Here is a 13,062-nt window from a genome sequence, read left to right on the forward strand (position 1 = left end):
ATAATAATAATAAATCATACAGTATGTGACCGAAAGGGAGCAGGAGTAAGCAAACACAAAAATATACAAAAAATATACTGCATATTAAAGCAAACGATTAGGTAAAAGTATGAGCATAACAAATCACCCCGGTCCTCAAAGAACTCCACTGGCTTCCCGTCTCACACCGCATTCACTACAAACTCCTGGTCCTCACCTATAAAGCCCTCCACCATCTGGCCCCCCCCTACCTCACTGACCTCCTCATCCTCTACCAACCACCCCGGTCCCTCAGATCCACCTCAGCCGGTTTGCTCTCAATCCCCAAGGCCAAACTCCGGAGCTTCGGGGACAGAGCCTTCTCTGTGGCAGCCCCGAAGCTCTGGAACTCCCTCCCCCAAGACCTCCGTGAGTCTGATTCCCTCACCCTGTTCCAGTCCCGTCTCAAAACCCACCTCTTCAACTCTGCTTATCCTTAAACCCACCCCTCCCCCCTCTGAACCAACATCCTCCTGACTGCTTTTCTGTTTTTGTTTTGTTTTTGTTTGTGTTTTTGTTCTTGTTTTGTTTGTCGACCTGACTCATAATGTAAAGCGTCTTTGGGTCTAGAAAAGCGCTATATAAATCCCATTTATTATTATTATTGTTGTTCAGTATAGCTCGATGTAATCTACAGGTACTCAAATTAGTATAACTGCAGAACCTTAAACACAATCTACAATCTTGGCTTTTTCTCAAAAATAAATAAATTGTACTTTTAGGGCGGTCCTTTGAGTGTGGTACATTTTGGATTTGGCATTTAATGAAAATAGCTTGGGGGGGTTTTCACTCAATGTGATGTTTGTACCAAACAATCCTACACAGTCACCCCTGGTATACATTCTACAAATGGTAGATTACTAAAATGAATAAATAATGCAACTGTGCAGAAACAAACAAAATGAAACACATCAAAAAGCTGCACAGCATTTATGAATCAATAGGCTACTATGAATGAAGCTTCAAACTTTTTAATGCGGCTCTACTAAATAACTATTGTTCTCCAAATAAGTAAGTGATGGGTGGGGAGGAACTGCTCATAACTTTTTTTCTGTCTGCTATTTCCTGCAGTTTCCTACTGAGCCATAGTGTAATCCACATCTCTCTGACCTGGTACTGCTCCAGCGCGCCCTGCCTGTCCTCCTCCAGCTGGTCCAGCTGCTTCATGGCGGCCTGCAGCTCGTTCTCTTTGATCAGACGCTCCCTCTCCAGCTCCTGCTTCTCAGCCTTCGTCTCTGCGATGGCGCGCTGCTGCTGCAGGTGAAACTCCTCCAGCTCCGCCCTCTTTACGGCCTCCTCCTCCAGCAACCTGCTCCACACACACATCAAACATTGGTCAGTATATAAGTTATGTTTCCAGCTGAGCCCTGCAGTGTCACATTAAACACTTTCTAAAGCATATTATAACCTAAACTGAGCATAATGTGTGCATGCATGCACTTAGAACAGAAAACAAACCTTTTAGAAAATAAAGATTAATTGTGCAAATGTTTATATTCTTTTTTCTAAATGTATCTTCCCTTGCTTTTATTTGTTATGTTGTCTTACTATGTCTACAGTATGCACCAATACAATCCATCACATTTGTCCTATGTGAAACGTTCATAATCAACTGGATCCTGATCATAGTTTGTAGGCATTAGTTGCTACACATTAGCAACATTTGCAATTCCCACCATCAATATATACTCTTATGTATTTGTAACTAAAGTGTTGGAAATGTTCTAACCATTTCTCATAGGTTATAAAAGTGCAAAGTAATGAATGATCTTAATCTAAAATATGTGAAACAGGATGTAACAAAGTTTCCTCAGTCTAAAAGAAATTAAGCAACTTGCATATAAATCAACAGAAAGGTGGAGGGTGTTGTTCGACAGCAGGTGGCGCTGTAGTGCAATTGTGAACTAAATTGTTGGGTAAATGTAACTTGCATTGTTTATATTCTTAAGACATTATATACAGAAGGCAGTCGAAGATTAGATGAAACCAAAATGAAGTCACTGTTGTTTATTAATATGAAACATTAGGCTTCCCCATTTGGAAGTTGCATCTTGCACACAGGAGCTACAGTGGTGACAAAACACTCCAAGTTTCCTTTGGCATTATAATGATTTACATATTACTGTGGAATAAAGGTTGCTAAACGGTTTACTAAATGTCTAAACACAAGTAACTGAACTTTAACCTTTCCTCTATGAATAACAGCAGTACATAGCTGACTAATGATTAAAAACTGATAGCTGTCTTTGTGACCCAGCAGTTTAATTTGAACAGTGTGGTCAGTATGCTGCTGACATGCTCACTACTGGTTAGTCAAACGTGAGGTGGAAAGCAAATGTCAGCAGAGAAGGAGGAGGGAGGAGGAGGAGGGGAGGAGGAGGGGAGGGAAGTACAATGTCTGGCTGTGTGAGAAAGAGAGGAGCAGAATCAGTCCATGTGATTTCGGTTAAGAGAAACTAGTAAGTGATCATGATGTAAAATACAACCTAAATCTGAGGTGGACCAATTCAACCACCTGGTAAAAGAAGGCAACTAGGGAGGGAGGCGTGTGGCGCAGGTTCAAACCCCACTGCAGTCAGCATGTCGTTGTGTCCCTGAGACACTTCACCCCAAATTGCTCCTGTGGGGATTGTCCACAGTATTGAGTATGGAAGTCGCTTTGGATAAAAGGGACATGTAATGTAACTAGCATTCATACGACTGATGGTTTTGTTTGTGCTTGTGAACTAACACACTTTTATGAGGGCTGTTTGGTTATATGATGCATTTTATGATGTTAAGTGAGTTCAATGTAGGGTTGCAACCAACGATTCTCATGAATTATCCCTCCATGTTTCTCTAGGTACATTCCTTGGTCTATGAATAGGGAGAAACGTCCATCCCAGATTCTCAAAGTTGACAGTGACGTTTTTGAATGTAATAAGGAAATTCCCTTATTTCAAAACCGCATTTTTGACCGAACGTGCCTGCAGCCTGTGGACGGCCTCCTCGTTAAAACAACCCCTGATATTTTTGCTTAGTTGCAGAATAACTTTGTGCACGGGCTGTTCTATCAACGGACTCTAATAATAATAACTCTCTCTCCTCGCTGTTGACTGACCGTGCCTGCAGCCTGCGGACGGCCTCCTCGTCCTGCCGCGCTCTCCTCTCGTCCTCCAGAGCGTCCTCCAGCTGGCCGTACATGCCCTCCATCTCTTTGACCCGCTGCAGGTACTGCTCCAGCTCCTCGGACTTCTGCGCCACCTGCTCCTCCATCTGCTGCCGGACCTGTGGAAGCACGACAAACACTGTCAACACTCCTGACTTTTGTTTAACGAGTAGTCCATAAGGAATACATACCTTCCCCTCCCAGTGATGGGTTCAGACCTAATTTAGGTAATAGACGTGTTCTCTGTGCACTCAAAAGTGTTCTTGCCTGTGGTTTATCAGCATATCGCTTGAATCTTGACTGGACTGACTTTTATGCTACTCACAGAGATGAACATTTACTTCATCAGTTATTTTAATTATAAATGTATAATTTTAGGTACTTATTATCAACTAAAAGTATCAAATATTGACTACCTTCAGCTTCTAAAAAGGTGGATTTCGCTTTTTGTCATTTCATTTTACTGCAATTTTAGTTATCTATATCTATTCAACTTGTTTTTTGGTTCCAGATGAATATTTGTAATGGCCATTTTTTACAATTAGTTTATTTTTAATATTGAACTAATCTTTTTCTAATGAAAAAAATAATTTGATTTAAATCTATATACAGTATGTTAAACCCTCTCAAAGTTAGATTTAGTGCATTGCATACATTCATGTAACACTTTCACTCATAAAAGTAAAAGTGTTGAAGTTGTGACTTCCTGAAAAAAACTGATCGAAGATAAACCCCCATTTACACGGAAACGCAACCTAACCGAATTCAATATCAAAAAAGTATTTAGTTCACACGGATACGGCTCAATTAACGTGTCTGTTCACACGAGACCGCTCGACCCGCTGGAAACGCTGTAGTACATATGCCGGGCCTGTAAGTTGCACCACAAAATACACCAAAAGCAGCGAAGAAGACCCCCGAGCGCGGTTGCCATGGTTGCCCTTCTGTTTATTCTCCGCGGTGGATTTAGCCGCATGTAGTTCATGTAATTCTCCATGTCCACTTGTTGTTGATGGTTGTGGTAGAGGAGCTGTAGATTTTGCACTAACATCTGTAGCATGGGCAGTAGCAGTAGAGCAGCAGAGGTGTTCTCGTGTAAACAGCACATCAGAGTGCACTGAGCATGTCAATATGTTATCAGTAGAGGCAGTGAGGCGCAGTATAGATGCTTTTATTGTGGTGACATTAGCCGCGTTCACACCGCAGTACTTTTCCCACTTTAGTTCCGATATAGTTCCGAAATGTCGCGTTCACACCAAAAAGAGCCGGAACTACAATTAGTTCATCAGAACCTTTCCACCCCCTTTTCCGTCCCTGCTAGAGAGCAGGGACTTTCGTGGGAGAAAAAGGTTCCTATGTCTGATTGGCTGGGCGAATTGCAAACCACGCCCCGTAAAACTCCAAAAAAGTGTTGTTAAGCCGCCATTTTATTATCCTCGCATCAGCATTATTAGCATTAGCCCAGCGCACAAACGCAGAGAGACTAACGTATGGCAACACAAAAGAAAACATGGGAGCGGTGGAGATGTCGGCGTTCTGGCGATTTACTCGGAAGGCTTCAGTAGAATGCCAGTCCCCAACTCCGGGGACTTCCGGCCGGGGACTTCGGGTGGCAGTATACGCCGTGAAGTCGTTTGCGGCCTGCCAGTTAACCCAAAGCAGAAGAAGTGACGTCAGCGGCTTCATTTGCCTAATCCTCCCTCAGGGACTTATTCCGGTGTGAACACGATCGGCTCTTAGTTTCATTGGGGTACTAAGTGCTGGGAACTAAGTACGGGAAAGTACTTGGTGTGAAAGCGGCTAATGGTTACCAAAGGGGGCGGGGCTTAGCGGTCATTCTGTTCTTTCAACTTTTTTGTTTTTTTCTCTCCTTGTCCATCAACAGAGTCCATTTAAACGATTATTTACCTGTATTTTCTAAGCAAAGCTACATCAGTCGAGCCCACAGCCGGCCGGAGTGAATTACAATCTACCGGTAAAGTTATGCACAGTACAGTTGAAGTGGTATTTCAGCTGTCAACCTCACTGCTTTCTCAAGTGCTATTGTTGCCCATTATAAAAATAAATACACGATTATGTACCTTTCTTACCTGTTGTAAGTAAAGTTATAACAGTCGACCACAATCCGCCCAACAACCGGCCGGAGTTAGGTTTCAATCTGCCGGTAAAGTTATATTATATAAGTAGTATTATATAGTATTTCAGGTTTCAGTCAAACTGCTTTCTCATGTGTTATCGTTGCTATAGCAAGGGTTACCAAAAGGGGGGCGGGGCTAAGCGAACAGACTGTTCATGTAGCTCTTTTGTCCCTCAACAGAGTCCATTTACACCATTATGTACCTGTCTTTTGTAAGTGAAGCTACATCAGTCGACCTCAATATGCCCAACAACCGGCTGGAGTGAAGTTTCAATCTGCAAAAGTTATGCACAGTAACGTAGTGTTTCAGGTGTCAGCCAAACTTCTTCCTCAGGTGTTAGCCGGTATTGTTTTGTTCCGTATAGCCGAACTGATCTCGAGTTTTGGCGACAGCACGCACACGGACCCCATCCTGTTCATGGAGGTGTTTTTAGTCGTGCCCTCGCTGCCCACCGTGGAAAGAGGGAAGCTCTCGTAGACCTCGGCCGGTCCGCCTCCACACCGGCAGCGCTGCAGCGTCGCCTTCAGCTCCCTCTGGAAGTTGCTGTTGAGGAAGCCGTACACCACGGGGTTGATGCAGGTGGAGGCCATGGCGGTGAGGTGGCAGGCGGAGAACACGGCGTTGTGCTGGCAGTCGGGCAGCGCCTGGTGGTGCCAGTCGAACAGAGTGTTGAAGACGGTGAGCGGCAGCCAGCACAGAGCGAAGGCCACCACGATGCAGAGCAGCATGACGTTGATCCTGTGAGCGCTCTGAGTCCTGCGGCTGCGATCCAACATGTCCCTGAAACACAGCAGCAGGTCTGGGGTCAGGAACTCCACAAAGAGCCCCCGGCACAATGCATATACATTTATACATATGTTATGCATGCTTCTTAGGTAACATTGAGCTTTCTTTGGCTCTTTTCTGCTGTAACAAATGTAAATTTCCGCTCTGCAGGAAGCCTGGAGTCAGTCTTCTGAATCCAAACTGAACCCCCGGCACAATGCTGGGGAATATAAATATAAATAGAGCGCCTAAAGGAGTTCTGGCGTTCGGGGAGCCCTGAGAAGCAAATGAGCAAAAGACTATTCTGTTGATCTATTTTCTAGTCTGATAAAAATAGTTTCCTCTCCTGAGTTTTATAAACCGGTTGGGCTGGATTTGATTTGTGTTTCCAGGAGGAGAAAGCTGCATGTTGGACAGCTTAACCAAATGTCTGCTACCACCCTGACCTCAGCTGTTAGAATACTTATAATATATAGGTTTTTCTCATTTTGTTTACATTCTTACAGTAGCATTTCTGAACTGTATTCAGATGCAGGGAGCAAACTGCAGCCATGTTGGGTTCTGCATGCATACCTCATTCACACCAACGCAACTCTGGTTCAAGCTCCCTAGAGCTTTTCAGGTTCAGAACCGGTTCTTCGGTTTAGCTCCGTCTCTTTTCATACCGCCCAGAGTCCGACTTGTTATTGCGTCATCGTTTGTGTCATGACGTAACCGTTTGCGTGCCTGCTTCAAAAAGCCAGACCGCGCGGAAACCCCTCACAGCTGACACCGACAACAACATCGACTCCACTTCGAGCGATATAACTATTAACAAAGCACTTATATACTAATAAAGGACTGGCTTATCTAAAGCCAGTTGAGTAGCACTCTATGAAACCTGATGTACTTATATGATTCTGTTTTCTTCAAGTTTGTATCTTGTTGGTCGAATGCACTTATTGTAAGTCGCTTTGGATAAAAGCGTCAGCTAAATGTAATGTAATGTAATGTAACAACAATGGCCGATTGTGCTCCAGCTTCCTCTGCACCTCTTCAGAAGAGCAGATCCCCAGTAGGTAGCTGGTCTCTTCAGTGGACCACTGCCACAGACGAGAGTACAACTCCATCTACATCCTCTGTAAAGTCAAAGGGGTTGTATAAGATGAGACAAAGAAGACGTGACAAGAATTACTAAAATCAGACATATCAACGTAACAACACCTACGACCCCTGAGGTCAAGAGTTAGATTTTCAGCTGTTAACTGAATACTTTATCTGATCAATGTAGACATAGACAAATGGTAACCGTGTCCTTACGCACGATTCAACAATGTAACATGTGTATAAGTCTGCTCATCTATTTCATCTGTTCATAACTGACCATAATAAAATTCACCTGTTATCCGAGATGCTCGTAACAGAGCTCACACAAGATATAACGCAAACGTCATTTACCTTCTCCAAACGCTCGCTCACGCTATACCCCGCAACAACCTCACCACATGCGGGCTGCGCGTGGGACAAAAAGCGACGGCAACTTATACATTTAAGGGAGTCTTCGAACGACAACAGCCGGGAACTTGTTGCTCAAAGTAATATCACTGAGTATCACATATACTCGACGCAACGTATAACTCCCTGTATCCTCAACTCCTCTAGTCCCCTCTAGCGACCAACCACCAAACTGAGCCTCTTCTCTAGACTCCTTGCTGCCTGTCTCCATAAATCATAACCCATGTATAAAAGTGATTGTAGCCCTGATGACTTACTTCCACTCTCAAGGACCTTCCTACGCACGTACACACGGTGCGACAAGTCTTGCACAGTAACATATGACTTACAGAGAACTCTTCGCTTGGCGTCGGTAGCTTTCTTCCCTCCACTCTCTCAATATGGAAATTCATACCTAACACTCTATCATACACGACTATCTCTGACATAACATGAGTTACTTCTGTAAAACACCTCTCTACGAGTCCTCGTAATTCCACTCTTACTTGCCAGTCTGCACGTGCGCTAAGTACGTATAGTTACTCCCTACCTATGTGTAAAACCATAAGAACAATGATCTCGCCTCCTTTACTGTCTATATGTAGCTTGCACTATCACACCGTCTCTCCGCCCAGTAATTTGAGATATACTCACATGAACTTCTAATAAATCGATAGCTATCATCCACCTAAACATTCTTGCTTTCCTGCGTTCTCACCAGCTTCCCTCTGCATCTTATTCTCTATTACCAGTCTCTCCCACATCATATCCAATCTCCTCTCTCTCCCTCGCGGCTCTCGCCCGCCCTATATTATTCCACTCTACAGGATTGACCAGTATAAGAACAACGGATCACACACTCTCATCTTTCTCTCCCCCCCCTCTCTCCATTGACACGCTTGGAAACAATCAACATGAATACTCATTTATCTCACATCTATACGTACTATGAACAGAATCATATATATACACTTTACTATACTGGAAGTCTGTAACAAATGAACTCCTTCTATCATTTACTCCTCTTCATCTAAGAAGTCTACCATTGCATCAGAACTCTCATTATGATACTTTCTATCGACTATGTAAGTCTAGAACAAGCAGTTCATTTTCATATTTACAATAATCAGTCTCTGAAACTACAATAAAATGGAAAACTACACTTCACTTATCTATGACCGCTCATTGAGTCTAGGATCAAGGAATGGAGAAACTCATACTTTCAATTTCATTTTTCGAATTGGAAGTTTGTCTTTGTTTCATAGGAACTCATGAAGGATGGACCAAAATGATTAGGTTCTCATTTTCAATCTTTCACTTAGTTCTAGAACAAGACTCATCTTCATCTTCATCGTCTAGAATCAAGACTCATTTCATCTTTCATGAAGTCTAGGAACATGAACTCGCATTTCATTTTCATGGTCTCAACCATCCTTATGAGACATGTCATTTTCAGGACGTAGTTTTACAAGGAGTTTCATTTTCATTCTTTCTTAACTAGTAGTTTTAATTTTCAATTTCATCGCTGTCATTTTTTTTCATCAGTAACACGTTCTTAACCAGGTATGGGCGGGGGGGAGGAGGAGAGTGAGGAGTCCCTGGTAACTGCGTTGTGTGATTGGGGGGGGAGGAGAGGAGAGGGAGAGAGAGTCCCTGGTACACTAGACGGTTACCTCGGACCGGGAGGTCTGGTTCGTTCGGCCAGAGGAGAATGTGGTCGGAGAGACGACTAGAAGGTCATTGCGGACGCGGCGACGAGCGCGCCCACGATCGAGACGGATGGACTCCTAGAAGGAGGCGAGGACTCCTTCTGCGTCCAGACAGGAGACAAAGTAGAGGTGGCTCGTCACGAAGGCTACCAACCAAATGTTATAGTTCCTATGATTGTCTTCCGTGACTATGGGAGTAAGTGTGGTTTGCCACAAGTCCGGCCAAGCCTCGACCTCGACTTTTCGTGGCCCAAAGGACAAGTGTGGCGTCGCCTCGTCGGGTAGAAATCGAGAGCCTTTAGGCCAAGTAAAGTTCGTGGTTTGGTAAAAAGGCCGCGTCTCGTTTTTCGTGGCGTATGTTGGCAGTGCGAATGCCAGCTCCGCCCCCGTCCCCGTCCCCGTCCGTCCCCGTCCCCGGGTCCCCGCCCCCGGCACAATTGAGGACTTGTTGTTGTGTGTTTCGGCGCTAGACAAATAGGCGGTCAACACATGCGTGTCTGCTACCGTCTTTGAAATTNAACGGGGTGCTCTCTTTTCCTCTCCCTCTCCTGACAGCCCATCAGTCTCGTGCAGCTCGCTGAACCTGTAATAAGTGACCCGACAGTAAAGAATGCATATATGTAGAACTAGTTTAGCTAGTTCCAGAGTAGATAAACTAGCTAAGTGTGTTAGGTCTAACTCTCAAGAAAACCTCAACGCTCAACGGTCCGTCACAGCGGGGGAGCTGTGATCCGGAAGAGCTGTGTGTTCTCCGTCAGCAGCAGCTGATCTGATCTCTGATCTCTCGCTCGCGTTATACTTCACTCGCGTTGATGTCCAAATCTATCAGATCTAGCTAGTTCTAGTTAATTATATGACTGCCCGCTTTTCAAATGACCTAAACAATAAGCGTTGCTTGGCAACGGCGTGTGGCCTCAAAGTATAGCGCAGCATTATGCATATGTTTATATGAGGGGTCAAAATACCATGCTCATAAAATGCTCATATTTGTTTTCTCTTCATTCCCCACGCCCCAAAATAAATAAATAAACAAATATACCAATTTTAGGAAAAGTAATGAAGTTTGAGCATTGTGGGTTTTATATTAACAGTCGTTACACATATTTCAAAAAGCGCAAAAAGGGGGGTGTGTGCGTGTGTGTGTGTGTGTGTNCTCATCTCTGGAAGCCGTGGTACTGTAAAAAGCACGACCAATCATCTGAGCCGGCTAAAGTAACTGGATGGCCTACCTGCCTGTCAGCCTGTCATTCTTCCATCTGTGCACAAACTGACCTCGTGCCCTCATTGGTCATGTGCGCATTCATGTGTGTTGGAGGAGGGACTCTGTGAGGAAGTCTGAAGGAAGGGGCAGATTTTTTCCGGTTGTGTACTTTCAAATTCTAGTGCACTCGAGCTGGTTTCTCCAAAATTACATACCCCACCTTTAAAAATGAGAAATGTGAGTTCTGAGGTTTTTCACACGCTTGGTTTATTGACAATGAACCAACAATGTTTACAGAGAATTCATCAGAAAAGTAGAAAATGGAGAAACTCCAAGATGTTCCCTCTAGTTTATTAAAGTTAAATACAATCTGTGTTTTACTTCAGTACAGCCAAATGGAACATGGTGTGATGAAGAGTCATTTCGTGGCTGTTTAATGAATACAAATGTATAATCTGGAATGGAAGATGGACACGCTTTATTTAAAAGATCCAATGGAAACGTTATAATTGGAGACACAGTAAAAGAAGGGGAAGTTAAAGGTCACCTATTATTTAAAATCCACTTCTTTTAATTCACAGTCTGATACAAAACGTCCTCAGTTTGTAAAACATTCCTACAGAGTTTGATCTCATCCAGAGAAAAGTAAGGCTGAGTGGCATCGACAATATGAACACTGTTTCTAAATGCATTCATATGGAGTTTAATGAGAGCTTTCTATACTCAATGAGTTATGTTACAATGTTCAGAACCCCCATTTACTTCCATTGATAATCTCCACCACACTTTCTAAATACTATCACCATCATAATGACCATTTACAGTTGGAAGAATCACACTTCAAACACATGTGATGGAGCGGATTACATTTTCTTTCCAGAGATGGCGTTATTTTTGCCCCAAAATCTTTATTATTCAACCCGAAAATATGTCTTGAAGTGCGTTTGTCTACAGTTAGCATCCGAACAGGGTTTCCTTAGCAGACAATAACACACCCTTTTCTGTATATTACGTTACAGTTATATACCATATTCTTGTCACACTGTAATGCCACAGCTAACTCAATCAAATGCACAACAAGAACAAACTCGATTTATTTTCCTTGCTAGAGATGTTTTCCTGGGAACTGTCTTTTAGCACAATATCAACACATTTAGGACCTTCAACATGGTTTGGATCCGGGTTGGGAGGATTTCTTAAATGTATTCCTGCACGATTGCTAACTATGTGTTAGAAAACTTGGTCAGGAACCTAATCAGAGTACCATGTTTCACTAGGGGCTTTCACACCGTGCTTTTACCCGTACTTTTCCCATTTAGTTCTGTTAGTGCGTGGAATTTTGCGTTCACACCAAAAAGAGAACTTAGTTCAGAGAAATGTTAACCCCCATGTTTAGTGCCTGCTAGAGAGGTGGGACTATCCTGGGGAGAAAAAGTACCAATTTCGATTGGCTGGGCGAATTGCAAACCACGCCCCGTAAAACTCTGAAAAGTTTTGCGAAGAGCTATGACAATATATTGAATGAATGTTGTCCGATATCTTGGTCGCATGTATTAATCGACGATAAATAAATAAGATATTACCCGTTGTTATCGTGGAGAACTTCTTTCGTCCACTCCAACTGTCGACTTTATGGCGTGAAGTTGACATGAACGGTATTGAAAATGCCATCTAACAGTTAAGTGGAGCTATTAGTTTATATGTGTTATATGTCATAGTTTTTGTACTTTTCAGCCGCTTTTACTCTTTTAGATGAGGCTTTTATGACCGGCCGGAGTAGTCTCCACGCCCGTACTGACTACATCGCAAACCATCGGCATCATTTGTGTTGTCTCAGTTTGATGTCTTCTGAGCACTATGTACCTGAGACAAGTTCTCTCACCCTGTGTGTCGTCGTCATTTCTTTTTCTATATTTTCCAACTCTTGCTTCGTTGCTTTAACTCGGCGATTAAAAAATGGGGGTCGCGCTTGTGATATACCTCATGTAGAGTCTCTACATCTCCGGGCGCCACAATGCGTGTGTGTCTTCATGAATAGCTATGAATCCAAGGGTCGTGCGCAGTTCGGCGTCTACACTCAACTGGGGGGTACTGCTCTCTCTTTGTGACTTCTGCCGGTCTGATGTATGACAAAGTCTCTCTTGAGGATAGAAATGCGCTTATTCAGGACTCCCTCGTGTCTACCTTTGCCAGTTTACTTTCGTCGACTGCAGTGATATAAGACGACAACACCGGATTGGTCACCGTCCGGCTCGCCCGTTGCTGAAGTTGGCCGCACTCTCTCTCTCGGCTCCTCTCTTTGTAGGGCGACAGACTGCGTGTGATGGGGGCCTACAACCCCTGCCGAAGTCATCTTCTACGTCCCTCGAGGCGCCGTCGCCAAGGAGTGACTATAGAGAGAGTACTCATTAGTGTGTTCTTGCTGGGCCAACTCTGATAGTCAGGGCAGAGTTAGGAGGTGGCGTGGGTACTCAGCATACATATTTAAAACACCGTACCTGTGGTAAGTGTTTCACATGTTCTCTTTCCGCGAGAGATGCCGCAACCACTCAAGACGCTTTACTCTGAAGCTTATTATTAATGAGTAAGTTAGGCGATATTTTATTGTTG

The 13,062-nt window shown here is 43.7% G+C and overlaps 1 protein-coding gene across 1 annotated transcript in view; it reads right to left on the bottom strand.

Moving 5' to 3' along the window:
* Nucleotides 1-986: 986 nt before the first annotated feature.
* The window catches only part of LOC104964544 (switch-associated protein 70-like), a 22,782-nt gene continuing 10,706 nt past the window's right edge, over nucleotides 987-13,062 (bottom strand). Inside the window, exons 2-4 of the mRNA XM_010793360.1 lie at nucleotides 7,980-7,982; nucleotides 3,119-3,285; nucleotides 987-1,327 (exon numbers count right to left, since the gene is read on the bottom strand). Of these exons, the coding sequence (XP_010791662.1) occupies nucleotides 1,012-1,327; nucleotides 3,119-3,273 (471 nt within the window). The 5' untranslated portion in view covers nucleotides 3,274-3,285; nucleotides 7,980-7,982 and the 3' untranslated portion in view covers nucleotides 987-1,011. The remainder of the gene's footprint in view (nucleotides 1,328-3,118; nucleotides 3,286-7,979; nucleotides 7,983-13,062) is intronic.

This window comes from Notothenia coriiceps, unplaced genomic scaffold, assembly GCF_000735185.1.
Source record: "Notothenia coriiceps isolate Sejong01 unplaced genomic scaffold, NC01 NC01_scaffold00037244, whole genome shotgun sequence".
NCBI classification, from domain to species: domain Eukaryota; kingdom Metazoa; phylum Chordata; class Actinopteri; order Perciformes; family Nototheniidae; genus Notothenia; species Notothenia coriiceps.